The 27987-nt window shown below is 50.9% G+C and overlaps 10 protein-coding genes across 10 annotated transcripts; 5 read left to right on the top strand and 5 right to left on the bottom strand.

Annotated features, from left to right (window-relative positions):
* Window positions 1-77: 77 nt before the first annotated feature.
* Window positions 78-1723, top strand: N7482_007912 (MFS transporter; the record flags this gene model as incomplete). The annotated part of the gene is made up of 4 exons (XM_056690036.1): window positions 78-280; window positions 342-720; window positions 772-849; window positions 887-1723. The coding sequence occupies 4 exons, from the start codon at window positions 78-80 to the stop codon at window positions 1721-1723; spliced, it is 1497 nt and encodes a 498-aa protein (XP_056542465.1).
* Window positions 1724-6974: 5251 nt separating this feature from the next.
* Window positions 6975-7380, top strand: N7482_007911 (uncharacterized protein; the record flags this gene model as incomplete). The annotated part of the gene is made up of 2 exons (XM_056690035.1): window positions 6975-7285; window positions 7350-7380. 2 exons carry the CDS (start codon window positions 6975-6977, stop codon window positions 7378-7380), a joined length of 342 nt encoding a protein of 113 aa, XP_056542464.1.
* Window positions 7381-7428: 48 nt separating this feature from the next.
* On the bottom strand, window positions 7429-9328 carry N7482_007910 (lipase family protein; the record flags this gene model as incomplete). The annotated part of the gene is made up of 3 exons (XM_056690034.1): window positions 7429-8425; window positions 8483-8642; window positions 8701-9328. 3 exons carry the CDS (start codon window positions 9326-9328, stop codon window positions 7429-7431), a joined length of 1785 nt encoding a protein of 594 aa, XP_056542463.1.
* A 499-nt stretch (window positions 9329-9827) lies between these two features.
* On the bottom strand, window positions 9828-11793 carry ilv3 (dihydroxy-acid dehydratase ILV3; the record flags this gene model as incomplete). The annotated part of the gene is made up of 3 exons (XM_056690033.1): window positions 9828-10195; window positions 10260-11653; window positions 11726-11793. 3 exons carry the CDS (start codon window positions 11791-11793, stop codon window positions 9828-9830), a joined length of 1830 nt encoding a protein of 609 aa, XP_056542462.1.
* Window positions 11794-12635: 842 nt separating this feature from the next.
* N7482_007908 (putative protein kinase) lies at window positions 12636-14659 on the bottom strand (the record flags this gene model as incomplete). Its single annotated transcript, XM_056690032.1, has 2 exons — window positions 12636-13183; window positions 13237-14659. The coding sequence occupies 2 exons, from the start codon at window positions 14657-14659 to the stop codon at window positions 12636-12638; spliced, it is 1971 nt and encodes a 656-aa protein (XP_056542461.1).
* Window positions 14660-16265: 1606 nt separating this feature from the next.
* N7482_007907 (uncharacterized protein) lies at window positions 16266-16730 on the bottom strand (the record flags this gene model as incomplete). The annotated part of the gene is made up of 1 exon (XM_056690031.1): window positions 16266-16730. The coding sequence occupies one exon, from the start codon at window positions 16728-16730 to the stop codon at window positions 16266-16268; it is 465 nt and encodes a 154-aa protein (XP_056542460.1).
* Window positions 16731-18589: 1859 nt separating this feature from the next.
* N7482_007906 (uncharacterized protein) lies at window positions 18590-19096 on the top strand (the record flags this gene model as incomplete). Its single annotated transcript, XM_056690030.1, has 1 exon — window positions 18590-19096. One exon carries the CDS (start codon window positions 18590-18592, stop codon window positions 19094-19096), a length of 507 nt encoding a protein of 168 aa, XP_056542459.1.
* Window positions 19097-19759: 663 nt separating this feature from the next.
* Window positions 19760-20434, bottom strand: N7482_007905 (protein transporter TIM23; the record flags this gene model as incomplete). Its single annotated transcript, XM_056690029.1, has 2 exons — window positions 19760-19783; window positions 19841-20434. The coding sequence occupies 2 exons, from the start codon at window positions 20432-20434 to the stop codon at window positions 19760-19762; spliced, it is 618 nt and encodes a 205-aa protein (XP_056542458.1).
* An 827-nt stretch (window positions 20435-21261) lies between these two features.
* N7482_007904 (uncharacterized protein) lies at window positions 21262-26141 on the top strand (the record flags this gene model as incomplete). Its single annotated transcript, XM_056690028.1, has 8 exons — window positions 21262-21874; window positions 21926-22907; window positions 22965-23198; window positions 23256-23795; window positions 23845-24365; window positions 24420-24560; window positions 24612-25243; window positions 25296-26141. The coding sequence occupies 8 exons, from the start codon at window positions 21262-21264 to the stop codon at window positions 26139-26141; spliced, it is 4509 nt and encodes a 1502-aa protein (XP_056542457.1).
* A 466-nt stretch (window positions 26142-26607) lies between these two features.
* Window positions 26608-27654, top strand: N7482_007903 (uncharacterized protein; the record flags this gene model as incomplete). Its single annotated transcript, XM_056690027.1, has 1 exon — window positions 26608-27654. The coding sequence occupies one exon, from the start codon at window positions 26608-26610 to the stop codon at window positions 27652-27654; it is 1047 nt and encodes a 348-aa protein (XP_056542456.1).
* Window positions 27655-27987: the final 333 nt, after the last annotated feature.

Genomic DNA, 27987 nt, shown 5'->3' with positions numbered 1-27987 from the left:
GTGACACTATAGCCAAACGCTTCTTTGTTCCCTATTCAAACAACGAAATAAGCACATAGCCGCGCAACATCAACGACATGTTGGCTATGGCAGTATCCAACAAAACCGACTCCAAGATCGAAGCTGGCGTTGACTATACCGACCTCAGCAAGCGTATCGAGCTCAAAGACCCCAACGTAGTCGATTGGGATGGCCCCGATGACCCTGCTAACCCGCTCAACTGGCCCGCGTCTCGCAAAAACATTCACGTGGCTATTGTCAGTATTTTCACCTTGACAGCGTATGTACTCTCGAAAATAATGATAGCCCTTGATGGAAAACGTAAACTGACAGACACACAGAAACCTCGCCGCGACAATGTTTGCGCCGGGGGCAAAGGAACTAGCAGACGAATTTGGCGTCACCGATAACACCCTCGAAACTATGACCGTCAGTCTCTACGTGCTTGGCTTCGCTATTGGCCCTCTAATCCTCGCCCCTCTGTCCGAACTCTACGGCCGCCTGGTCGTCTACAACTTTTGCAACGTCGTCTACCTCGCCTTTACCTTTGGATGCGCCTTTAGCACCGATACGGCAATGTTTCTCGTTTTCCGATTCATCGCTGGCAGCGCCGCCTCTGGTCCGATGAGTATTGGTGGCGGTACCGTTGCCGACGTTACTGTGCAGGAGAAGCGAGGCAAGGCTATGGCTCTTTTCACTATGGGTCCTATCCTCGGACCGGTAGGTTGTCTTAATTAGCGTTTATTTTTCGCTTGCTTATACTTGAAATAGATCCTTGGACCCCTTATTGGAGGCTTCGTGTCTCAGTACCTCGGCTGGCGCTGGACGTTTAGAATTATTCTTATCTTGGTATGTACCCTTTATAATTCGTGACAAAGAATTTCAGCCAATCCGGGAAAAGTCTGGTATAATTACTGCTGCTACGTTTGCTATCATGAGCGAGACAAATGCTACGATCCTTTTGAGCAGAAAGGTGGAACAGCTGCGAAAGGAAACAGGCAACCCGGATCTTGTGGCCGCCCGCGTTTCCAACCTTACTACCAAGCAGATGCTGCTGCGCGCCATCGTTCGCCCCCTTAAGCTGCTCATCTTCTCGCCCATTGTTCTGTTTATCTCCCTCTATACGGGTCTCATGTTTGGTATCATCTTCCTCCTCTTTACTACGTTCCCGGCCGTCTTCCACGGCGTCTACGGCTTCGACGAAGGCATTTCCGGTCTTGCATACCTTGGTCTGGGCATTGGCATGTTTAGCGGACTCGTCCTCTTCTTCGTGCTTAGCGACAAGCTTCTCGGTCATAAGCAGGGTGGTGCCGTTGCGGCACCTGAACAGCGTCTCATTCTCATGAAGTGGTTTGGGCCCATTACCCCGTTAGGCTGCTTCATGTACGGCTGGAGCGCCTACTACTACACACACTGGCTTGTGCCCATTATTGGAACAGCCATTATTGGTCTTGGCTCCCTCTTTGTCGTCATCCCTGGCCAGATTTACCTTGTTGATTCATTCGGAGCTGCGGCTGCAGCGTCGGCAATGGCAGCCAACTTGCTCGTTCGTTCGCCTTTTGGCGCCTTTCTCGACCTGACTGCCGCGCCCCTATACAACAAGCTCGGTTTGGGATGGGGAAACAGCGTGCTTGGCTTCATCACTCTGGCCTTTACACCTGTCCCGTGGCTTTTCTACCACTACGGAGGATATCTCCGAACCAAGTTTGCTGTTGATCTTTAGATGAGCGAAGAAAGGTGCTGAAAGTTTGTCAAGATATGGGGTTTTATAGAGTTGAAATAATTGTTTATTTGGAATTATAATGGGCTTTTCTATACAGTTAAAAGAATCACTTGTTTGAAATTTGCAATAAGTTTTAATAAAGGAACCACTAGTTTTAGGGTAACATCTTTTTTTTTTTTTTTTTTTTTTTTTTCTATTTAATAGAGCATAATAGAATATAACAAAAAATACTAAAGATTAACAGGAGGTAATAGAAAATAATAAAGCGTGACAGGAAATAACAGAAAATGAATGAAAATAACAACAAGGTTCAGTACCAAAAACGCCAAGTCCAACCTTCTACCCCTTTTACGCCTTTAACGCTGTGACACCAGTTCTTCGCCTCCAGACGTCATCCTCAACTCCTGCGCCGCTATGAAATACGGAAATCCTGCCACTTTAACCTTTCTAAACCATCAAAATCGGCAAATTTAGGAGTTAGCGTAGATCGTCGTTTGCCTCTGTGGCGGGAGAGTTCTTTCATAAATACTCTGAGTCTTGCTGAGTGGTGAACAACCTCCAGTGGCATGTTACCCTTTGGTTGGTCTTGGCGTTCTGTGCTTATCAAGGCCGTCTTGTTGACAAGGGATACAACTTCATTCAGGGGTAAGACGTCGACAGAGCCTGCGACGCCTTCAAAGGATGGGCGTAAGCCGATTCGACCCATAATTTTGGTAAGGTCTTGGAGTACTACACCTCGATCGATCTACACCACCGTTGCTCTCTCTAGAAACTCCCACGGGTCGATGAACATACAGGGGCAGTTTCTTTTCCGTCGAAATCCTTTTGAGAAAACTCTCTCCTGCCCATTTCGTACCAACATACTCGTCGCTGCCATCTTTGGGCGGAAGAACCTCATCCCCGTACATGGTAACGCAACCAGAGGACATGAAGTGAAGAGAACTTCCTGCTAGCAGAGCAAGTCGCGCCAAAGTTTTGAAGACTCACGTTAATGGGCTGCAAATTGTCATACGAGTCCCAGAAAGACCTGTTTGCAGCAGGGTGCAGGCACAACAACATCCACATTAGAGACAATGGCTGCGTATGCATCGGAAGAGAGCCCAAGCTGGTCCAAGGTGACTAGTGTCATTATGCTTCACCCCCCGTCGATTATAGCCTCTTTGCTTATGCGAGGAACCAGAATCTAATAAATGCTATAGAAGAAAGACCCTACGAGGAAGCTAACTCGCTAGGTGGCAGAGCCTATGATACAGTATAACATAGCTATACTCGTAAGGAGACTTATTTTTCAATCGCTATGAATTGAATAGCTTATCTAGCAGTCGCTAGATCGAAAAACCGCGCAAGATGCTCTTTTAAGAGCCCGTTGACTAGATCGTTATCGGTATAACGAGGAAGAAGTTAAGTCTTTCAAAGTCACTAATTACTTCTTGAGGGCTATCCTACTTGACTATTAGCTTCTAGTGCAAAGCGTTGGTAGAAGGGAAACCAAAAAAGAGTCTCGATGCGGAACCCGCAAACCTAAGCACAATTATAAGATTGTCGGTTTCTTTTTATTGACTAGATCCACTGTGACTCTGTTAAAGAGGAACGGAAGGCTACTTCTAAATTAGTAAGGAGCAGTGTCTAACGTAATTCCCGGCCGACCGAGCAACCCCATCCAAAATCATGCTTCTTTACCCACCTACCTAATTCAACCACCTACTATGCCACCACAACGCGTCAAAAACGCGTCAAAATTGGTTGACCAAGAGGGCAAGTTCTTATTGGCTATTAATGATATCAAAAATGGCCGCATCAAGTCTGTCAACGCAGCAGCGAAGCTATATAGAATACCGCGTTCAACACTATAACACCGCGTCGACGGCCGACCCCTACGCGTTGATAAATGCCTATCTAGCTATAAATTGACCTAATTAGAAGAGGATTCGCTTGCTAAGTAGGTTATCTCTATAGATACGTATAGAGTAGTGCCTAGGCTGTCTACTATACGAGAAATAGCTAATATTCTATTAGCTACGCGTAGTAAGAACCCTCCGGCTACAGTAGGCAAGAATTAGCTATTAAGCTTCGTTAACCGACGAGACGAGCTTTGTTTAGCCTTTTTACGACGCTACGATTACTAATACGCCTAAAACGAAGACCTAAACTTACTACGAGCCTAGTTTACGACCGTCCGACGTATTATTAATAAGAAAGGTATCTAACCGGGGGATATCTATAACTTTAATAAGATAGGCTTCGCTATAGGTCTTATAGCTATATAAAAAGTAGTTATAAGAGCTAAATATTACGGTCGGCGATCGCTTTTATAACTAGGTAATCGTAAATAGATTACTACGGTCGAAGTAGTAAACGCTAACGGCTATTCGCTGCCGCCCTACGTAATATTTAAAAATAAAAACTTTATCGCTTCTTAGTTCGACGAATAGCTTTATCTTCTAAAAGACTAGCGTATCGAGGTATCGCTAAACGGCTAGATAACCGATGAAATTAGCCTTTATTGGCTATAAAAGCTTTTTATCCTAGCGACGACGATACGTACGAAAAGGAAATATCGGCTATTAATTCTTAATAGCTATAGTAGCTATCTTATACCTTAATTCGACCGAATCTACGCTAAAAATAATATAATACTACTTTATATGCCTCCGTATAGTTCGTATCTCTTATAACCGCTTAATGTTAGCTGTTTTACTATATTAAAATACGTATACGGCCGCTTCGTAAGCGATCTAGCTTACGTATTATATAACTATATCGATAAATTTAATTTCCTCGCTAATTACCCTCGGGCGTATACGGAGGCCTTTTAACTAAATATTATTTAAAACGCCTTTGTAGCTACTAGTCTTATTCTAATTAACCCAGAACGGGTGCTTTCGAAGCTTAATATCTTACTTAAAATACCGTTACTACCGAATAGCTAGCTAGCTACTAGCGATAGCTATTTTAGCCTAAAAATACCTAGAACCGTCGTTTAACTTAAAAAATCAGCTTCGTTACTTAAAGATCTATTAAAACAACGGTTAAATAGCCCTCCGAGCCTATCAAAAACCGTTCTAGATCAAATCATTAAAGGCCACTATATATCGCTTCATAACCTTACGATATATACGTAAGAAAACGCTGATCTACGCATAGGGAATGAGAAAATACGCCAAAAACGCACACGATCAAATCGGCAGATAGCTCACGAAAGAGGCCTATCGGTCGAAGAGGGTCAACAGCTAGTTACGCAGCTAAATCAGCTAGTTAAAGCTAATCGGGTCGTTTCGCATGAGCAGGCCGATGAGGCTATTCAACTAGCCCAGCCAGCAACCAGGGCACCACCAAGGTATAGTGGGTGTAGGGGAATTGGCCATAAGACCAATCAATGTAAAAATCGTCAGATATAGCTAAATTGATGCGTTTTAGTTAATATATTTTGGTTCAAAATTTCTATAGGGGGTGGGGTTGCTCGGTCGGCCGGGTTACTCGGTCGGCCGGGAATTACGTTAGTTACTTCACCTTTATTAGTAAGCTACTAATTCCTAGAGTGAATGGCGATATAACAGGCGTATCTCTAAATCCCAACATACCAATATCTCCGCTTTTTGTCCTGAATAATCGTTCGTCGCAAGATGAAGGTGTAGATTTTTTGCCAACAATGATACTCATTTGACATATGCGAAATCAAGCCTAAAAATGCGCAGCTAAATTTACCAGCAAAATCATCCAATGTCGCTATAATTCTGAAAAATGCATATATCCACTCTCAAAACTCACTACAGGAATCTGATGGCACAAAATTAGCTCAGCCTGATGAACAAAACTGTACCGAGGAGTTTGGTCTTATAAAAGACAGAAAGATAAATAAAATTCATTGCTGTAATCTGCGTGCATATTGTTTGTTGGAAGATTCTTGATTTGAGTGACCTTAGGAATTCCCTGAGATTGGGGCATAGTAGATACAATGCTGTGGCCAGAGCATACTGTCCACAAAACAGCTTCTGTTTCAGTATAGCCTTAGTGACCTGAACCATATTGCCTCGGTCATTGAGACCTGATGTGATCAGTCACTTCCACTTCAAAGTCATATTTATACCAACGATCCCCTTCCCATTTCATCAACTTCCCAAAGTGGTTATATTCATGGTGACTGTGCTCTGGGTGAGTCTGGTCACTTGTGAATTTTCCATTAAACTGATAGTCATGGCCGTGATCATTGATCAGTTTTGATCTATGGCCAACTTGGACAAGAGCAGCGTCGGGATTTTCACACAACTCCCGGAACATCCTATCAGTGGCAGTCTCATATCCGAGTAGATCGATCTCAGCCCAATCTTTAGCATGATTGCCTTCCCAGTGGGCGTGAACGTCTGTTGTATAGTGCTCAATCCGTGGAGTAGCCATCATGATGATTTCGGAGAATTGTACTCTTTGATTATGTTATTAATCGCGGTAAGGGTGGCTGTCTTTGAGGAGAAATCAGAATTCTTCTTGTCGTATGTATGCGAACTTCCAAACAGGTTTGAAGGAAGGGCAAAGTTGAAATAGATATGAATTCAACTTCTGCAGGTTAATAAGGTCATGACGTCAACATCAAAACCTTAGCATGGACATCATATGATCCTTAAATTGAACCAATGAAGTGAGCTCCTGAGTCAGCTGATCAGACCAGCGAAGGTGGGTATTTGGGGTAGTTTCACATTGCATAGTCTACGGAGGTACAGATAGGCTAGAAGAAAAGTAGTATGACTCGCTAACTTGACAATAAGTACTAGTAAGTAGTAGCCGTGTAATTACTAAGCTATTACTACCACTAAGCGATCACGAAGTACCTATAATTTGTTACTAATTAATTATACGACTACACTAACTAGATCACTAAGTATGAACCTGTGCTAACATTTACTCAGTGAGCCAAAGCCTGATGGCCCTTATTAAAGCGGCGGTGGCCCAGACAGGAAAGCCCCACCCGGCGGAAAAAACCCTTTGTATAGAGGTGCATATAACAAAGGCCCGAGGGAACAGGTGGAATTCACCAACAATAGACCTAGGCAAGTTGGAACGGCACAGAAGGCAAACAAGAATGGCTTTGTTGTGTCCTTTGTTAGCGAACCGGAAACCGAACAGGATGCCTATAAATGACCGGTTGCCCACTGACCATAGCCGGAGTCCAGATTACATCCCCAAGACCAATACTGAAAGAGCCAGACAAATCCAGCTCCAGACGCGAGCCTGAAGTACGCTCAGCAATCCACACAGGATGTGTCAACAACTCTACGTTACCTACACCTCCTGCACTCACACGTACGTAGGCCGAAAAGAGCGCTGCGAAGAAGCAGGTCTGCCCACGAAATACCGTGAATACTGCAAGCCACGCACGGAACCAGTCGCATGGCGCAAATACCGGATATCCGAAGAGCGGCGTGAGGAGAAAGCTGGGATTTGTCCTGACTGTGCGATATCCCTGCAGAAAGAGATGGTGCGGCTATTTAGGGGGCGAGAGCAGGCGGCGAGGGATGAAGAAGACGCGGAGAAGCAAGGAAAGGCCAGAATGGCAAAAGAGGGCAAAGTGTAAGTTTGTTTGAAGCTGGGGATGTTACTATTATCGCACTTGTAATCTGCTGATGTGAAGAAGGTGGGCATTCGGTCTTGTCCGATACCAATAGTCAGACGACGGGATGATGTATGTACATAGCTACCTGGGAACGGGGGGTTCACTGTGAGGAACCCCGAGCCGCCTCGCAAACTAAAGTATCTATGCGGCGAGCATATAGATCCATTGTATGCATCAGAGGGTCACCAAATACGACACCAGATAGTTCGGCATCCGTTGTCCCGCACAATTCTAGATCCTCGCGCGGTGGTAGTACCGGAGGAGCGTGGACACTGGGATTGTGCATTGTAGCCGAACGCCCGTGAAACCGACCGCGAGCACGGAGCAGAGCAATGCGACCTGCGATGGACAGAGTGGTCCGCGGGACCTTCCAGTGGACACTCGAGATGGGCTTGCTTCCCGAGGCAAGCGTGGTCCATATGGGTGCTGGCGCGGGGGAGGCATAGAGATCCAGCAAGGAGAAGAAATAGGCTTTATCCGCGCGGGGGACCGGGTCGCCCTCATTAACTACGGCGATGAAAAAGGACCTCGATAATGCCTGAGCGGGTCGGGGAGTTGCCAACGGCCAGAGAGAAATGGGCGGCGCGCCAAATGTGACGCAGTGGACTTCCCTGAAGCAGCCACGGAGATGGATGAGCTCGGAGTGTACTCCCGCGGACTCTGAGAGTAGGTGGAGGTAGAGCAAGCTGGCCACTGCGCCGCCAGCTGAATGGCCGGTCATCAGCAAATTGTAGTCACTGCGGCTGGGGTCCTCCTCGAGTAATGCTCGTAGCGCGGCTGCAACAGGCGCAACCATTTTGCGGGCTACCCTAAGGAATCCCGAGTGGCATTTGTTGGAAGGATCATTGAGAAAGCCAGTGGGAGGAACCGGTGCAGTTTGGACGTTGACAGTCCAGTCCATGAAGGACTGTGTTCCACGAATAGCGAACACGATTGTTTTCGCCTCATCCACTGGCAGTGACTTGATCACCATTGCTTTGGTGCCTTGTAGCCAGTCAGCGTCCACGTACGAGCGTCGTTCTTGCCCGCGAGGTTGACGATAGGCCCGCTTAGAGTAGTGAGCTGCCAGTTTGAGTAAAATGCAAATTGGAGGGTCGCTGGATATTAAACGAATCAGCAAGGGAACATGTCATGATAGAATGCGGAAGACTGACAGCCTCAACTGGGGTAGGCTCGGTGGCATTCGTGAATTGGCGTACAAGTACACCTTGGAGAAGTAGTCAGTTGACCGTGAGGTCTTTTTCTGCCCTGGTCGAGAGGACTGTCGACGGCGCTGTTGCCTATGTAGCCGGAATGGACGAGTGCAAGCCGCGACTGTCACTCCAAAGTAAGTGACTGCACATCTCAAACGGTTCACAGCAGTCCAACTTACGGAGTTCGTTTTCTCTCCCGCAAAACAAGTCATTATCCATTGACGTGATAACCCCGTCCAAGAGCAGCGAGGTGTTATCACGCACATTATGGTCGCCATTAATGCAACGCAAAACCAAGCCTTCTAGTTCCAGGATTGTTGCATTAGCTTTGCTGGCGCCGTGGGAAACCAATTCCGACATCGACCGGCCCAGCGCAAGGGAAGATGTGCAGGTTGTCAAGTCAGACCCAGTCCTATTCCGCACTGGGAGAGAAACCAGGAGAGTAGTCATAAGGCGTGAAGGATGCAAGGAAGACCGAGAGGCTGTCGGAGGCTGAGAGTGGTGATATAAAGGAAGATGGTGTGAAGAGTGAGGATTATGGAAGGCATGAGAAGGGAAGGGAGGAGGAGAAGGAGGCATATGTTGGGGAGGATGAGAAGGAGCGGGAGGTGAGCCAACTGGATCAGAAGAGCGATATGGGAGAGGTGGTGGTAAGTAAGAGGTTCGAAGCATGGAGGATGAAGACGCCCCCGTGGGAATTGTGTACAGCGACTCGTTGGAATGACGGTTGTCTGCAGGGCCACATGTCTGCCCTGTCCGTCGGCGAATGCGCCGCTGTTCCGGAGGCTCGAATTGAGTGGAAGCCATCGTCGGGTGCATGTCAAGGCCATACAACTGTATAAACGAGGTGAATAGAGTGATGTGTGAGTCTATCGAGCTCCGGTTGGAAATTTCGTGGCTGTTGGTGAAGGTCAGGTAGACGACATTTGTAACCGAGGCATTCAGGGATGGACTCCATCAAGATTCTGCAGATGCAGGGCCCTGCAGGAACTACAGCGTGACTGCGCTCTCTGTTCAGTTCAACGGAAGATCGGCGCACATCTCAGCTGAGCGAGCGGGTGTCAAGGCCTGTTGTGGCCGGTGATAGGCGGGTTGTGAGCGCGCTCAGGCCTCCACTGGGTAAGATCTGCACAAATCAGCTGCACGAGGAGATCGGCAATTTACGCTCGAGACCGGCAACTGCAAACCCAAAATAAGGTCGTATTGATATGATATGATATTATATAGCACAGGCCCAGACAAATACATCGCTTTTAATGCTCGGGCAGAGAGACACCCGGGCAGACGAAAGACAACTCCACATGGATTACTCTACAGCATCGGTGATGCAGCCCTGGCTGGCATCCGTGACGTTCCGGGCATACTTGCCCAGGGTACCGCGCATAGTCAGACCAGTCTCGGGCAGCAGACCAGCCGCCTTGCGGGCCTCCCAGTCCTTGCGGCGCTCAGCAAGCTCTGACTCCGGGACCTCAAGGTCAAGGGCGCGCTTGTCGGCGTCGATGGTGATCACGTCACCGTCATTGACCAGACCGATGGGGCCACCGACAGCGGCCTCGGGGACGATGTGCCCGATCAGGAAACCGTGGGAACCACCGCTGAAGCGGCCATCGGTGATCAGGGCACAGGAAGAGCCGAGACCAGCGCCCATCAGGGCGGAGGAGGGCTTGAGCATTTCTAACACGGATAGTTAGGACAGGAGAGACAGATCAGAGAAAGGTCAGGACAATGCATCACGTACCAGGCATACCGGGGCCACCCTTGGGGCCGGTGTAGCGGATAACAACCACAGTCTTCTCCTCCTTTGAGATTTCGTTGCGTTCCAGCGCAGCGATGAAGTCGTCCTCGTGGTCGAACACACGGGCCTTGCCAGTGAAGGAGGTACCCTCCTTACCGGTGATCTTACCGACGCTACCACCGGGGGCGAGAGAGCCCCGCAGGATCTGGATGTGGCCAGTGGGCTTGATGGGGTTGGACAAGGGGCGGATGATCTTCTGGTCATCCGGGAAGTCGGGGACCTTCTCGAGGTTCTTGGCGAGAGTCTCACCAGTGACGGTCATGCCGGAGCCGTCAATGAGACCCTCTTTGAGGAGGAGCTTCAGCAGGGCGGGAGTACCACCAATGGCGTGCATGTCGGCCATGACGTACTTGCCCGAGGGCTTCAGGTCGGCCAGGAACGGGGTACGGTCGGAGACGGTCTGGAAGTCCTCGATGTCAAGCTTGATGCCCACTGAGTCGGCGATGGCGATCAGGTGCAGCACAGCGTTGGTAGAACCCCCAGTGATGTTAACGAGGACCATGGCGTTCTCGAAGGCTTGGCGGGTCAGGATATCACGGGGACGGATGTCCTCGGTGAGCAGCTTCTTGATCGCGCCACCAGCAGCCAGACACTCCAGGTACTTGGCCTGGGAGTTGGCCGGGTTGGAGGAAGAGCCAGGCAGAGTCATACCCATGGTCTCGATGGCGGTCGCCATGGTATTGGCAGTGTACATACCACCGCATGCACCCTCGCCGGGGCAGGCGTGACGGATGACATCGAAGCGCTGGGGCTCGGTGATCTCCTTGGTGATGAATTGGCCGTAGGCTTGGAAGGCGGAAACAATGTCAATATCGGCATTGTTCTGGGTCACGGCGCAGCCGGGCTTAATGGTACCACCGTAGACCATCAGACTGGGGCGGTTGAGACGGCCCATGGCCATCAGGACACCGGGCATGTTCTTGTCACAGCCGGGAATGCTGATGTTGGCGTCGTACCACTGGCCACCCATCACAGTCTCCACGGAGTCGGCAATCAGGTCACGGCTCTGCAGGGAGTAGCGCATACCCGAGGTGCCCATACTGATGGCGTCACTGACACCGACGGTGTTGAATTGGAGCCCAAGCATGCCCTGATCCTGCACACCCTGGCGTACCTTGTTATTCAGGTCGAGCAAGTGCATGTTGCAAGGGTTGCCACTGAACCAGACGGAGGAAATGCCGACTTGGGCCTTGTTCATATCCTCCTCCGTGAGACCGGTGGCGTACAGCATGGCCTGGGAGGCGCCCTGAGACTTGGGCTGGGTGATAGTGCGGGAGTACTTGTTGAGGGCCTTGTCATCTTCCTGGAAGCGGGGGATGGTGGTCGAGAGAGTCCGACTATGGGGGAGAGAGCAAAAGTCAGCGAGAGGGGAACGATCCAGCAATTGAACGGGGAGCCCAAGGACGTACATAGTCGCAGCCGACCGGGTCAAGCTCCGCAGAGCGGCAGGCACCCGCGCCCGAGTTTGAGGCAGCATTGTGATGGAGGGGGGTTGGAATAGGAAAAACCCAGGGAACCACGCGTCACAATAATATTCAAGAGACTCGAGAAGATGGCGGGGGGTCCGGGGGTTGCAAGAAATAAGAAAAGGCGGAAGCTCCAGGATGTCGGAGTTGGAGCACCGCTCCCCGGCTCCACCCCCGGTGGGCTATCCAATCTCGGGCCCGGAATTGTCATCGCCTACCCGCATTAGCTCGCTAGGATTTATGATTCACTAACCCTGGAAAGGTCGAGAAACAGCATGAGTTCGGTGGGATGGATGTACTACTGAATTGGCCAGGGATGATCCAATGGTTGCGTGAATTGAAGTGTATACCAGGAAAGATCACCGAACTACTACTCCAGCCTTGGCTGCTCTCACAATGGACAGTCCAGCCTGAGGGCCCAAGTCATGAGGGAGACAACTGAGTGTCAAGTAAATTTATTTAGTGCTTTCTAAGGCAAAAGGTGAATTCCAGGACGTCTTAATTTTTCATATTTTCATTTATCTTCCCAAGGCCGACGGTAGATGGTGGGGTATACATGTAGTAGTATGGGTATAACAGCTGATCTAGCCACAGGCATAACAGTAACAACGTAAGAAATCCGAAATCCCGATTGACCTCCGCGGTCAAGTCAATATGTCTCATAAAAACAGAATAGAGGAAGTAAAGTAGAATGAAGGAAAAATATATGCAAAGTGAAGAAGGGGGCAAGGGGAAGAAATGCAGGGAAGCAAGGCACCGGAGACCATAGAGGTGAGAGAGAAAGAAGGAGTAGACGGGCAAGATAAGAAAGGGCAAAAGAAAGCAGATATCAAAGACATGAGGGAGACCCGCTCTACGGCACCTCTTTGTCACCTCGTTTGAGCCCAGCAGGGACGTTGATCGCATCTCGCACCCACGGGATGGCGGCAATCTGATCCAGCGTCTTACGCTTCGTGTTGCGCTTCAGCAGCCCTTCCACACAATCCTGAGCGCCATCTAGTCCCTGTGCCTTTTCGGGGTCCCACTCCTCATCCTCATTAGCATATCGATACCAGCTCCACTCACAGCGGGCAATCCGATGGGGAGTGCGCGCGCGAAGTTTCGCCGGGTCGCCACGAGTACCGGGGAGAACGTCGAATGGCAGACGATTCTCCATGATAGCATACAACAGCACACCCAGAGCCCAAGCGTCAGTCGCACGGCCATCATAGGGCTGGCCCATCAAGATCTCAGGAGCGGCATAGTCCTCGCTTCCACAGCGAGTCTGTAACAGCGGGCTCTCGGGTGGCTCTGGAATACGTCGAGAGAGCCCCAGATCACTGAGAGTCACGACAGCGCGGTCATATGTGCTCCAGTCTTCGACAGATTCCACAGCGTGGATTGGCATGGTGAGCAAGACGTCTGGAAGAGAAGTTAGCAAGGTTATGACAACAAAAATCCCAAGGTTGACTTGCTTTCTAGTTTGATGTCCCGGTGAACAATATAGTTGGAATGCAGGTAGCGGACCGCATCGAGCAACTCAGCAAAAATTCGACGAATTAGACCCGGGGACATGGGCTGGTGACCCGAGGTTGCAAATTCAAACAGATCACCGCCAGGACAATAGTCCAGCACAAGCAGAGCGCGCTTTTCATCGCTACCGAAGGCTTTTAGCTGGACCAGCGAAGGATGGTTCACTGATTTCAGAATGTCTACTTCGCGCTTCAAGGACACCTCGAGCCGCTCTTCATCGGCGCCACCGGCAGGCCCATGCTCGATGATCTTCACCGCAACCAGCTTTTGGGTTGTCCCGATCGGTGCGGCTTCACCGGCGCGATCGGTATCCGGCGAGAGAGGAGCTTCCGGCACTTGTTCCACTCGCGCAGCCAGGCTGACCTGGCTGAACGTCCCTTGCCCTAGAACCCGGATCTTACGATAGATGCGGGCCTGCTGAGTGCGAACCGACTTCACAGAGTATATTTCCTCCCGGGTGGAGAGTGGTGCCGGATGATGAATGACAGGCTCCGCGTCGCTATATCCATAGGCGCTTCCGCTACTACGCGGAGGGCTTGGAGGGCGAACGTTGGGCAAGGCAATGCCACGGTGAACGGCGAGGTATTGTTCGCGCTGCAAACCAGTCGATTTGGAGTCGGTACTCGAAGACGGTGCAATGCTTGGACCAGCACCCGAGACCGCAACCGGGCGCGGGATAGACATGCGGCCCGGTGGTACATAGTCACTCAGACTGCGATTTCGAGCATGCTTGGTGGGCGAGTCGCGACGGATGCGATTCGACGGTGATTCTTCTCCCTGGTTGTCCAAACCATTATATGATTTGCCATGAGAGCGGGACGCTGGCGGACCAAGCATCTGCGATGAGTCACTCAGTCGCAAACTCGATCCGCTGCGCGACGCGTTGGACGAGGTGCGAGACAAGGAAGGCACGTCTCCGCGCCGCCACGGCAATGCCCCGCCGATCGGCGAGGGCAAAGGGGTGATGTCGCCCATGGCGTTGAGCTGCGGCGACGACATAAACGAGGCCGGAGACAAGGAGCCGGCACTCGAAATCGGGGGAGCGACGAGGGCGCGAAGACTCGGGGTCCGTCGCGGGAGGCTGCCGGAGAGACTGATCGAGGCCAAGGGATCTGAGTCGTGATGCGAGCTGGTGGGACGGATGTCGGGTAAGTCGGTGCGAATTTGCAGCGACGGGAGGCCCGGCGTGGAAGGATTCGATACGCAAGGCACGTCTACTGGTGCGGAAGGAGCGTAAAGCGCAGGAGCGCCCGCATTGCGGCTGCTGGAAGGGCTGGATGCGGCATCGTGAGAAGACGGAGGAGTCCGCGGGCAGATGATCGCAAGGCCTGACCTCGCGGTCGGTCCGGACTCGGGGGTCACCATCGACGGAACCGTGAAGGGGAGGGTCTCAAGGGTTCTACGGGAAGGGAAGGCGATTACTCGGTACAGACTGTAGACCGTAGATAAGGTCCGTGTCTCAGCCTCCAGACCTAAACGGCCTTAGCGTGGGGAGGAGCCCCGTCGAGGGTCAAACGGCGTAACGTCTCGCGGCCGGCATGCAAGAGGGGAGAGCGGGCAGGGTGACAATTGAGGCGTGAATGCGAACAACCGCCAAACAAAAACAGAGGAAACAGGTCAAAATTGATTGACGAAAAGGAGAAAGGAAAAAGCCGGCCAAGGCAAAAGGCAGAACAATGACGATCGACTAGCAAAAACGGGAACGGCCAGTCAGCTGACGGTCTTCCCCCGCGTTCGGAAGCGCCTGATTAGGAGAAGCCTATCTTTCCTGCGCTTCGGGTGATTCAGACTATTCTTAGACTGCTGGATTCGATGATTCAATCATTTAAATGACTCTATCATTTCCCTGCGATTGATCTTCTCATTATTCAAGTGCGTGCTTAATTGCTGGGCAAACAGACTCGCCGGCCCTGCAACCCTGCGTACTCCGCAATACTCCGCCCCTATCCAAACAAACTATATTTCCTTGGTACCTATTCATGCACTCCTCAACAGGCAACCCCGGTTCCCTACCCATCGAATCTTCGCCTCGCTGGCAACACGAGCTCACATTTTTTTCGGGGGCCAAAGGCAGTCAGCCACCCCCTCCCCCGAGGCAAGCCAGGTAAGATTGTGAGCTGGTCGGCTGGTCGCGGTTCTGTTTTTGCGGAGGGGGTGCTACTGCCGCCCTATAGACGCAGGGGCCAAGGGCGTCCTGTGCGCCACTTGCGATATCCCACACCGAGGGCTGACGACGATGTGTGCGCCAAGGAATTCGGGGCTGCAGCCTCGTTCGTGGCCCCGCTGCATTTTACGCCAGTGATTTGATCTTTTGAACGGTCACCAGGTGGGGAGAGTATGAAGAAGAGATGTCCACCCAACCGAGGAATGACATCAAGAATGGATCATATGCACCAGCCAGAGCTTAGCTACGAACCGGTTCCTAGGTGCGGGATTTACCGAGTTGGTTAAGCCAATTAAAAGGGTCTCCGGACGCAGGTAAATGGATCGCGTCGAGCAACATGGGGGCCATCACTGGCTTTCGCAGAAACAAGATGGCTGGGTTGTTTTGGTCCATGTCCGCGAAAGCCAGTTTGTCTGTGAGGCATTTAGGCAGATGAGCTTTCAAGCGGACATGCTATTCATGCTGATCATGAAACGATGATCATCTGTCCAGGTTCCAAACCACTCGGATAGTTACTCTATACACGGCTGTTCCCGAGTGGGATGGTTAATGGTCCAGGGCTTGTTGATGAGTCAATTCAACCTAGGAAGCCCGAAACGCGGTCTTGATTCCTCACGCTACATACGAACTTCTGGTCCCTATACATACATGTCCTTTTCGAAATGAGATATGGATATTCCGTGACAATATTCAACACCATATAGGAAACTCGAACCGATTCTCCGGCGAAATCAACCTTCCGCCAACTCCTCATACGCCCCTCTCCAATAACCCTTGCCATTGGGACGCTCAGCAGTGACAACCACACTAATCACCCACGCCGCATCTTCCGGCGAGCTTTGAAGGGTATCCGGGCGAGTCGTCTCCTGGATACCCCTCCACCATAGAAGTCAACGTCAACCATGGGGCAACCGACGAGATGTAAATGCACGATTCAGCGGCTTCACCAATATGTGCTGTGCAGCGGGCCAACCCGAGGACAGCATGCTTGCTGGCTGCGTAGAGCGGCTGCGAAGAGATAGAGATGCAGGACGTGGCAGATCCCAGGACGACAATTGGGCCGTCACCGTGCTTCTTCATGTGAGGGATCCCCAGCTTTTGGCCAAACACCACTGAGTTGAGATTGATATCGAAGAGCTCCGTCGAAGGTCGCTGGTGCTGCTCATCCTTCCAGGGCAGGTTGCCCGTTCTCTCGCATGGTTGGTGATTGTCCGGTCGTCCAGCATCGGATATATCAAAACTGCTTGGCAATGCGCGCGGAGAGGGCCGCATCCTGCGCTTTCGCCCATGATAGCAATCCGCGTAAGGTCGATTGAGAGCCGAGCAGCATTGTTGTATGCCCATCGAAGCCCAGCCCAGCAGTCATTGAGGGGAGTTGGGTATGATACTCCGATGCCAAGGCAGTTAATGGACGAGATCTGAACTCCACTCACAGCCAGCTGATCTGCAGTACACGAGCCCCCACATCAGAAACCGCCGGTCCCTCATCTACCCGAAGCTTGACGCTGCGGTTGACTTCCTTAGACGTTGGCCAACCCTACCAATGGCTGAGAAGAACGAAAATCGCAAAAGTCACTACGGATGACCTTTCCCAATTGGGGAGATTGAGCCGCCTCTGCGTGAACATGCGCAGTCTCATTGTGCCTGGCCGGTCCATCACTCGGCCCGAACGGAACTGGCACCTTGTAGTGTTGCCATGTACCAGAATATGATTCCAACGTGTAGTCATCTAAATCCTGCTTCCGTATTATCACCACAGTCCATAACAGATCTATCAGGCTAGTGCTATTTTTATCATGCCCCAAATCGGTCCGGCAATGATCGCTGATAAATATTACTCCGGGGCGGGTTCACCGACCTCTATCAAAGTCAATGTGCACGATCAAGTTGAAGGGTCGAGACGCACAGCTACTAGTGATAGGGTGATATCCATTGCAAGACCGATTGCGCGAATTTATATTTCTGTTAGTGGTTGTTACTGATACAATCCACAGAGTCGGACCCCCCTACTGAAAGCCAACAAAGGAAACGACAAGCCCGATCTTGATCGCGCGACGAGGACAGGACGATCTCCACAAGCTGCCGGGCAGCCACTTGAATGCTTAATTTCGGCTCCATAATACTCGGCCAACCGGGTAAAGGTTAGTCGGGATAGCCCGCCAAGGCATCCAAAAGGGTGCCCTTACCCTATCTAGATATAACTATTCTTAGATTCTACGCCAAGTCAATAGCTTAGCTGACTCGGTCCTTCCAAAAGAACCACAGCCAGAACCTCCTTTTTTCCCCAACGAATGGAGTAGAACTTGATTGAAGAAATGCTTGTAATAGAGAACCTTTGGCAGGAAAGCCCTAGAACTACTAACACGGACTTTCCGTAGAGCCTGGACAAGACAGAAGTTCTACGAAACAATATTGACTGCAGAAAATGAAGGTATACTTTACGAACTTGGGGATCGAATGGGGTGCTGTAGATTTACCCACGCTGGAACCACACTGCCAAGTTTCCTGCCCTTATGGGTCTGGGTAACCAACCTGCGATCTGTAACGCAGGGCCTGGACCCAATCGGATATAGGATAGGAACATGATCCATCTGGGTACCTGTACCGGACGCGTCAGGAGTCCCTTACAGTCAAGACGAAGTGGGTCAGCTAAGACCCTTCTCATGCTGTTTTTAACGAGATGAAAATAGCAAGATAGAAAACCCGAGTTAAATGGCATAGGACAAGTACGACCCACCTCGGCTATTGACCTATATGCCCTGAGCTTGAGATATCTCGTCAGCAACACTGCCTTCAACAGCCCTAAGTGGTTCAAGATTCGTGGTGCATGGGTGGGACCCTCATCCGCGGACGACAAGCACGGTGGCCCTAGCCCTATTGTGAGGTTGGTGGCCATCACCCCATTGAGGCTGGGTAGAGATCGATTGCAAGCGAAAGCTGACAAGTGCTACAGGAGTGAAATTTCTTTTGCCACCAAAGGTCCTTCGGAGTATAAGATGGCCTATGAATCCTATCCGCTGTCAGATAACTCAAGCAACCTTTATCAGCTTCACTCGCTCTGAAGAAGACCCTATACTTCGTTCCATTCTCTCTCACACTTCTTTTCGTGTAACCGCCATCAACAGGACGTGATGTCTGTGACTACCACCTCGACTGCCACCTCTGCCTTGGCGACCTCCAGCTGCCACGCCAAGCTGTACGACATCCCGACACATGACGCCGCCTGCGCGATGCCAATAAAGGGGAATTACTCGGCAATCATGAGTAGCTGCTGTTCATCAGCCTCCGTGCTGGAATATGATGATTGCGACTATTACTGCCTGGCGCAAGGTCAGTCTGTTGGTGATCTAGCTGAGTGTCTGATCAAGGCGTCTGAGCCTGGTCAGGTTTGGTGCAATACCAATGCCAATGCCACAGCGACTGCTACTGCCACTGCTACTGCCACTGGTATTGTCACTCTCAGTGCGACAACTACTGGCGTCGATTCAACGGCCTCAGCTACCTCGAGCAGTGATACTGCAAGTTCCACTGCGAATGCTGCTGCCGCTGGCGTTGCAGTGCCTCGTCCTCTGTCCAAGTCTGCCATTGGCATAGTCGGCCTTTTGCTGGTCGGGTCTGCGGCCGGCCTTTTCATTTAGAATTGCCGCAGAAATCGCTCGCTAGGAAAGCCGAGGAGGGTGGATGCGCATCTATATCAAGACGTGGCTCGGGATATTTCGGGGCTCGGGATTCGGTGATAAGCGGCGAGGGCCATCCAGCGGGCAGTTGGCTCAGGTGGTGCTTGGATTTCCTGTTGTTTTCTTCTCTTCATGTTGCGGTATTGGACCTAAGGTCCTTTCCCAAGCCCTCTTTTTCAACGAATATTCAATGCAAGTGGTGGATGCTTGTTACCGGACAGCATTCGATCGAGTTGGATGCGTAACCATTCTCTATTGGAAGCCCCTCGCAGGATTAAGGATACAAGACAAGACACTGAAAACAAGCGTCGAAGTCGAAGAAGCCCCAGAAATGCAAGAGACTTTTCTATGTACACAGACAAAAGCAATAAAAAGTACAAACCCAGAAACACACCCCGTTCCCAACCCACGCAGAAATGCGAATCATGGATGCTTCGAGCGCCGGAGTGAGGAGATCTGCAAGGGAAAAAAAGTATAAAAGCTGTTGTAATACATCGCGAGTGGAAAGAAGTTGGCGGTGATCTTCTACCGCCTGGGTCGTGGATGGTAGGGCAGGAAGGGTATTGGAGTTCGCGTCACTGGGGAGGATGATAAGGGGACAAAAGTGGTTCATCCAGTATTATTTTAGAAGAAGGCCTTTCGCGTCACCTATAGGTCCATGTTAGCGAAGTTGAAGAAAGCAAGGCGTCATCTCCGGGTACGTACGGCCCAAGCACCAGCAATCGAAGCCACGATGCCTCCAGAAATCATCATGGGTTTGATACCGCGCGTGCTCTTAAAAAGCATGCCACTCAGAGCACCAGCCGCAACACTGTTGGCAGAATCGTGCTTGCCTCGCGCATATCCGATCGCCGAGTTAAATCCGTTGTAAACCATCGCAACCACACCCGCGGAGTTCCCCAGGAACGGACCACGACGGGTAATCGAGTTCAGCACGCCGTTAAGTCGGATCTTCGGCGGAGCGGTAGCTGGCGTCTTGTTCAGACCTTCCGCGAGTCCCCATACGCCTCCGAGCGTCAACGCAGCCAAGTATGTGGTGCCGGCACCATAGCAGAGGTCATCGGACCAACCGCGGGAAGGCAAGACTGAGCGAGAGCCGGGGAGGGAATCAAGGGCGGAGTCTTCAAGGGTCAGGTAGTCGAGCGTGTCCTGGTTCAGGCCGGCCAGGGGATGGAGCCTGGTGGGATCGGGAATGGCGACCTCGGAAAGGAAGGAAGTGGCATCTTGCGCGTTGGAGGAGTCGAAAGGAGAGGGCGCCTGGCTCTCCTTGCGGCCACTAAGGTTGTCCCAGATGGGCATGATGGAGGAAGAGGGAGAAGAGAGATAAGATTACTAAAGTACACGAAAGAAGAGAAGAAGATGTGCCTTGATGGCAGCTCCACCGTCTCTGTCGGCGCCAGCAAAAACTTCGGTCCCGTGACTGAAGGGATACGGAGAATTGCTTCTCCGAAGCTAGTCCCCATCGGTACTCCCACATCCAAAATTTGGCCATGATGAAGCCTGAGGCAGCGCGGGGAGCTTCGGACAAACTCGATATTTCGTTTGAAATTGAGTACGATCAATTGCAAAATATCAGGTCATGCTGAATTGCACTGGCGATGGACGCTGATTCATCCCGTGGCGCTTACCGCGCTACTGTAGTCAATATGGACGACATCGCTCAAAATATACAGTTTCTGCCAGAAAAGACATTGCAAGATTTCGCCAAAGGTCCGCTTGTCAAGCTAGCCTTGGATTGTGATGACAGCCAGTGAGTTGCATTCCTCTCAATATTCGGAGAGGGAATTCTAGGCTCACGGTTGTTGAATAGAAAAGTAAACAGGATTTGGCAGTCGTTGATTCAGACAGTTTCAACTCCATCTCTGTCTAATCAACATACAGCAGCCGCTTGCAATGCAGTCTCGGCTTTTCTTGATGCTGCTGCCAGTTCCAAAATCGAATATACAAAGCAATTGGTTCTTTTACCTGACAACTGGCTGACGGTTTTCGAGGTATTTCTGAGCCGATTTGAAGATGCGAAGCCGAAACCACTCAAGCAGCTTTTGGGCTCACTGGTAGCCATCTTGGCCAAGCATATCCATGGCCCAAAGAAAAATGACATTCAAAGAGCATTTCAACGTGCAATAATGCCCAGTATTGTGCTCGGTGAACCCCGATCTCGACTGAAGGCTTCTCTGGTATGCCTTGAGCTTGCAATCCGCAAAGGTGCTATCTCGGGCCCCGAGTTCATTTCATTGTTGCAAGAATGGCTCGCAGAAAACCGCGAGAGGTGGGTGCCTGTCTTTGAAAAGGATCGTAGAGCTCTGTCTCTAGACAACTCTGAAGCCTTGGTTAGCACCATAGCTCGCGAGCCATCTAAGGAACTGGCGACAAAGGTCTTTGTGCTTGGTCTTCTTAACCAGACCAACACCCGCGATATGACTGGAACATGCGGCAGCCTGCTAGGCGCTCTCTTGCAAAAATTGAAGCCTGAAACTCCCGAATTGCCAGTTTCAACAATTTGGGTGGCCCCTGTCCGGCACATGATGCTTCATAACCCGGATACCGTCGAAGCCATTTCGAGCCACGTTCTCCAGCCACTCTTTTCAGCCGACCCTTCTGGCTTTACATCTTTCGTGGAAACCCTCCCCCTGAAGAGCCTCCTTGCCGGAGACATGACCGATGCCGATGAAGCAGAGTATATGCTTCTTTTTGCTGCTTTGCGCATTGGCAAAAAGACCAATCTTGTTCACGAAGATTGTAAGATGAAATTTCCAACTCTACCTAAGATGCGATATCTAATCTCCATAGATGATGGCTCGAAGCCCAGTGAATCCAAAGAGGGTTCCCCGCAGAAACTGGTGTTGAAGAGCGAAGTACTCGGCAAGTTCCTACTGCATCGTGAGCCCAACATTCGCGTAGCGGCACTGTCGCTGTTAGTGACTGCATTCTCGACTATCAAGCCTTTCACATCAGCTGCCACCAATTCAATTTTACGAGGTCTTCCGTCAATGCATGCCGACTCTGATTCCTACAGCCGAGGTGAAATTATGAGTCTCACACGCAAACTCATTGTTCGTCTTAAGAGTGGCATTCTGGCGGTGCAGGAATCCTCGGAAGCAACAGCACAGACATTGAAGAATGGGCCCTCTGGGTTAGTCAAAAGCGATGATGAGACAGTGGCCTTCCTTAGGAAGTACATTAATTTCCTTGCACACGATCTTTGTGTGACTGCATCATATCCACGACACATTAGTGCTTTGAAGGCTTTGAAGCTGTTGTTGGAGTCTAATCTTGACCCCCGGACAAGCGTCCCTCCTCCAAAGTCCGAGACTGAAACACGGTGGAAGTTCCACATGAACATCTTTGAACCGCGTCTGCTTCGGCTATTAGTGGACCTACTCCTTGATCCATTTGAGGAAGTGAGGCAAACATCTTTGTTAATTATCAACCTCTTCCCTTCAAGTCTTCTGATGGGCAGCATGGAAGCCACATCAGATCAACCCCCAGCCACAGGAATGCGTTTGACGGACGCCCTGGCCTTGGCTGAAAACATTGCTAGCAACACAAGTCGAGCCGACCATGCTGACACAGTTGCTCGTCTTTACCATATCTTGTTCTGTGCAGCCCTATCAAGTAACTCGCCCGAGGCTGGCTCAGATTGGTGGTCGACAAAGCCATCAGTTGTGAGCACCATCTTGAGTAAACTGGAAGAGCGATTGTCATCATCAAAGGGCCTGTTTAACTCTACTTTACGTGAGGCTCCTCTCCATGGCTATATGTCTGGACTGAGGTAAGTTTATCTCCACATCGAAGGCAGGAAAGACATTCCACTCACGACGAACTCCAGATATATTGTGTCGATGCCCAATTTCCATGCTTTGGTATCCAATGGATCGGACGTTGCTGTCTGGCGGTCTATCCATGACCGTATCAGCTCCATCTGCGAGAGGGTTTGGGAGGAGGTGAAGCCCGTGCTGTGTATCGATTCGCCCGAGGGCCATACTGATGACCCCATTGAAGACCTCACAGTGGGCCCAAAAGACATTCTCTCCTACTCCTGGAGAGCTCTTAGGGAGTCTAGGTATCTATTGAACGTATGATGCCTAGAAATAATACAGTTGCTAACAACCTTCGATAGCTTGTTGTTACATGCTACCATGGTCAACACAGCCTATGGGCCCGTGGGAAAAGACGGACTCCAGCGTGAGGACTTTGAGAAAGTTGGACGCGCCAGTTTCACTCAACTTGCCGAGCTACGTCACCGTGGTGCCTTTTCGACTGTCTCTACAACATTCGCCACATGCTGTCAACGGTGCAGTAGTTCAATGGATGTATCCATCCAAGAACTCCCGAAGAGCTGGTATCAAGAGGCTAGAGCAACTATCTTTGAGTCCGCTTCAAAGCTTACCAGACGATCTGCCGGTTTGCCAGCACTGGTTACCGGTATCTTCTGCTCCCTTCATGGAACGCCTTTCTTCAAGGAGGCTATGGATGATCTTCATGAAATTTCGCGCCTGCCTGTTGAGTACAATAAAGACCAGCAGTATCTAGAGCTTCCCCAAGTCCACGCCATGAACTGTCTAAAGGACATTTTTACCAACACAAAGTTGGGTCTATTTACGGAGCCTTTCATCATGCCCGCCCTTACGCTGTCCGCGGAACGACTTGGATCACCTATGTAGGGTCCCCAGTATCAGCCTTTATGATCACCACTAACACTCTCTTAGTTGGGCGCTTCGCAACTCGGGTCTGATGCTTTTCCGTGCTCTATTGACCAGGATGTGTCGGATGGTTCCCGGAGCTGTAGCCGGTTTCGGTGGTGTCTCGGGATCTGAACCAGGATCGAAAATCTCGTTCCTAAAGTACCCTGGTCTCCTTGAGCTACTGTCTCGCCTCCTCGCACCAAGTGAGGGAACAACTGCTCAGGAGGGCACCGATATTGTCACTGAACGGATCTTCCCCGCTTTGGAATTGATTGGAGAGAAGATTCCTGCCATCGGAGATGACTATGACAAGAAGCTGTGTGGGCTTGTTCTCGAGCACTTCAAGAGCCCTGTCTGGGGCATCCGGGAGCACGCCGCCCGTGTGTATTCATCATTGCTGATTCGGAGCCATATTCCCAAAGACGTTGAATACCTGGTCAATCTTGTCCAGGGGGATGTATCCGAGAACTATGTTCATGGAATAGCTCTTTGTGTTCGCTACTCTCTTCGTCGGTTTGCATCCACGACTGACGTGTTCTGGGCCGGTAAGCTTGTCTGATCTCTCTAGGATGGGACAGAAGTTCCACTAACTGTCATAGCGCACCTGGATGGTTTGCTGGCCACTCTTCGACACGTATTGGCCACGCTGTTCTCCGTTGCCAAATCTCCTTCCGTTGCAACTTGCCTTGTCGAGATATTGAATGATACCTTGGAGCGGAGCATCGCAGCCCAAGTTGAAGGTATGTCACAATTGAAGTGATTTATCGTGGCGCAAGCTAATCAGCCCACAGACCGAATTACGTCTTTCATTGATGATATTTATGACCGGCATGGCCTTCACGGAGTCTTGGGAGATGTGTTCGATGCGTCACAGGCAGGATGGAATCTTGCTAGCAGCACGCGCGCATCTTCCCTTCTTCGGAGGACTCTCGCGTGGTGCACGATTTTGAAACTGCTCGTTTCACAAACATGGCCCGACATTCCTGCGTTCTACCATGGCGTTTCACAATTTGACGCTGATGTTGGTCGCTGGATTGTGGAGCAGCTACCAGAACATCTTATGGATGAGACAAAGTACAGGAAGCCGTTGGTGGACTTGTATACGTCCATCGTCCGGGCTGACTATCCAGCTGATGCTAAGACAATAGCTGCCTCTAATCTGGCCACTATTCTCGAGGAGATGCTGGCCTCTTCATCCGAAGCCATCTCCGAGTTCGATCTTCCGTGTGATGAGTTGGAGAAAGGGTTCAAGCCAGAGTCGAATTTTAAGCAATGGAATCGACATGCCACAGATGCCGAACTCCGGCTGCAAGGATGTCTTCTCGCCGTTCGGGCTGGTTCGAACCAAGGGACGTCCATTTCGCCATTAAAGGGTCTTCATCGTTGGGTGATTAAGCTGCGCTCTGCTCTTACCGAGGAAACAGTGAGTCATGGTATGCAATTCTCGGAGGCACGTCACTAACCAATCATCCCAGGAATTCACCACCCGTTATGCCGCTGTTGTCTCTGTTCACAGCTTTTCCACGGCCCTTCGTCCTGCAGATAGCTCCCCTCGGACGGATGCTGCTTTGCTGGATATTTATCTGGTTCTTTATGACATGTTGAATGATGACGACGAAGAACTGCGCGATATCGCTGCATCCACTGCATCGTGGGTTCTCTCATACTCGTCGGTCTCGCCCAACACCGCTGTCGCGCTCGGACCCTTGAATGCCAGTGGTCTACTTGCTCGTTTCATTGCCGACCATTACTCGGACTCTATGCACTTTGCACGTCGTGTCATTCAGTATCTCACAGGACAGGAGCCCCGAATTAGCGGATCTGACAATCAGACCAGTCTCGTTCCGGTCTCGGAACTGGTGGCAGAACACTGTCAAGAGAGCATTGTATTGTTTGTCGAGGAAAAGCAAAACCTCTTCGTTGACGACGTACGTGAAGTCGATATTTGGTCTGAAGTGCTTCTGCATTTGAGGAAAAATGCCTACCCTGAGACCTTGGTTCGCCAGATCTCGAGCTGGGTGTCTGAAGGTTTACAGCACCTCCTAGCGCTAGCCAGCCAGGATGCTGGCAAGGACGGACTGCTCGGTTGGACCTCAAAACCCGAGTCGTTCGTCCTAGGAGTCCGCGTCATCAGTATTGCCTCATCACTTGGGTCACAATATTTCGCTTTGCCAGAGGCGCTAGATGCTAAGCAGGACACATTGCGGAAGCAACTCCAGGCTCTTTTGGAAGCTGGCAAAAAAGCCTCTCTTCACGACAACTGGCTGTCGAGAATGGAGGCCGGGCTGGATTCGGGCGTTGCAATGAGAAATCAAGTTTAAAGAAGGATTTCAAACAGAGAGACTAGCATAGAAAATCCCATCTGCCAGTAATGAAGCGTGTTTACCTGACGTCTGGACTGGTCTTACTTTGTGCCCTTTTGCTCGTGCCGTTGCATGGCTTCCCTCTTGCCCAGTTCTCACTACCCGACAACATCCTCATCCCCTTCATCAAACATATTTAATGGATTCCTCCTTGTCAGCATGCACTTCTTGAATCCACTCTGCTACGTGTGACATATTGACCCACGGTCAACGCTTCTGAACCGCGATCCAACACGTCTGTGTTCTCCCGTCTGAAGCCTTCACTTCGCCTTGCTGTGCTTTCAACCGCACCCTCAAGGTCCACTGCAAACCCTGTCGAGTCCGTACATCGAAAGTGCCGGGGACTTGGTGAGCTACATGGTTCGAGATTACCACAGAGCCACCGCTCCGGCAGGGAAATCGTTCACGACAGACCCATCCTGCCATGCAGGGGAACATGCTGATAGCGCTCCTGGTCGGGATCCTGCTTACGATTATCATATTTGGATGGCTGGTCATTTGCTGGTACCGGAGACATGTCAACACGGGAATTCGGATGAGCCAGGCACGGGCCCGGCTCAATCGTGACCGTCGAACCTCCACTTGGGACGTGGAGAGGGGGCAAGGTCCTGGCGGACTTGTCCCCAAGTACTCACGCATCGGCTGGGTACGGCTGAAGCCGAAATTCGGCACAATACTGAAGGAACCGGATTATGTCGTGCTACGCCGCGTGGAAGGTGCGGCAAGCCCTTATCGGGCTGCTCTGGTCAGGAATTGGCATGCTTCCCCAGCCGATGCTGAGTCCCAAGGGCGAAATTCACGCATAACCCACCAGAATCAGCAGAGTCGGCATCAGGAGAATACACAGAAGCAGAAGCTGAGGCAGACACAGAAACAGAAACAAAGGAAAAGAAACCAAGGGAGTCAGGGACAGCCAGGCAACAATCAGCCGAATGGAAACAACAACAAGCCAGCGAAGACTACTGGCTGGAGTGAGCATGAAGATCCAGGCCAAACCTCCCACCATAGTGGAGGAGACCAACAGAACGACCACACCCACAAGGCGGATGCTTGGACTGATAGGAATGAAGCCAGTGGGAGCAAAAAGAGCAAGAAAAGCGGGCACAACAGGGACAACAGGGGCAGCAACAAGAACAGCTGGCACATTCAAAGCGGCCAAGCTAACTGGAGCAACCACAGCAAGACCGGGGAAAACCACACCCATGATGGTGGCCGAGGAAGTGCACGCGAAAGGGGCGCATCGCACAACGATTCTAAACAATCTGAGCACCCCCCTCAAAAGGATCGGGGTGACGAAGAGTCACAGCACCATTCCAATAGGAAGGCTCGATCTCCTTCGCCGGGGAAAAGCAACAACGTGCACAACACCGGGGAGGGTGGAGAAGAACCTAGTGGGTGGAACGGCCACAATCCTGCCGGTCGTACATCTCCTGCAGGGGATTGGGCTGACGGCCCTACCGTCAAATGGTGAAGCAGGCATCTTCGAACATTAGGCATAAGCCGTGGTGGCTTCATACTTCTGCAAGATCGAGTGACGGTCAGCCAGGCGAGGGTGGGCAGCCAGATCTTGTCTCTATTATCGATGGCTTGATAACAAACAAATATACCTCTACCTATTCGTCCAATAGTTTAAAAAAAATTCATACGTAACGGCTTTATGGGCTTCATTTTCAAATTGCAATCTAGATCCTATACCTAGACCTACGCCTGCAAACAAAAGAATGGAGTGATCTATCGAGTAAGGTCCACCCCACTGATATATTTTATGTCGATCTGGATGGAATTATCTTGCAAGTCTATTTTA

Source organism: Penicillium canariense (assembly GCF_028826845.1).
Source record: "Penicillium canariense strain IBT 26290 chromosome Unknown utg000004l_segment0_segment0, whole genome shotgun sequence".
NCBI classification, from domain to species: Eukaryota; Fungi; Ascomycota; class Eurotiomycetes; order Eurotiales; family Aspergillaceae; genus Penicillium; species Penicillium canariense.
This window is presented reverse-complemented; position numbering and strand designations above follow the sequence as displayed.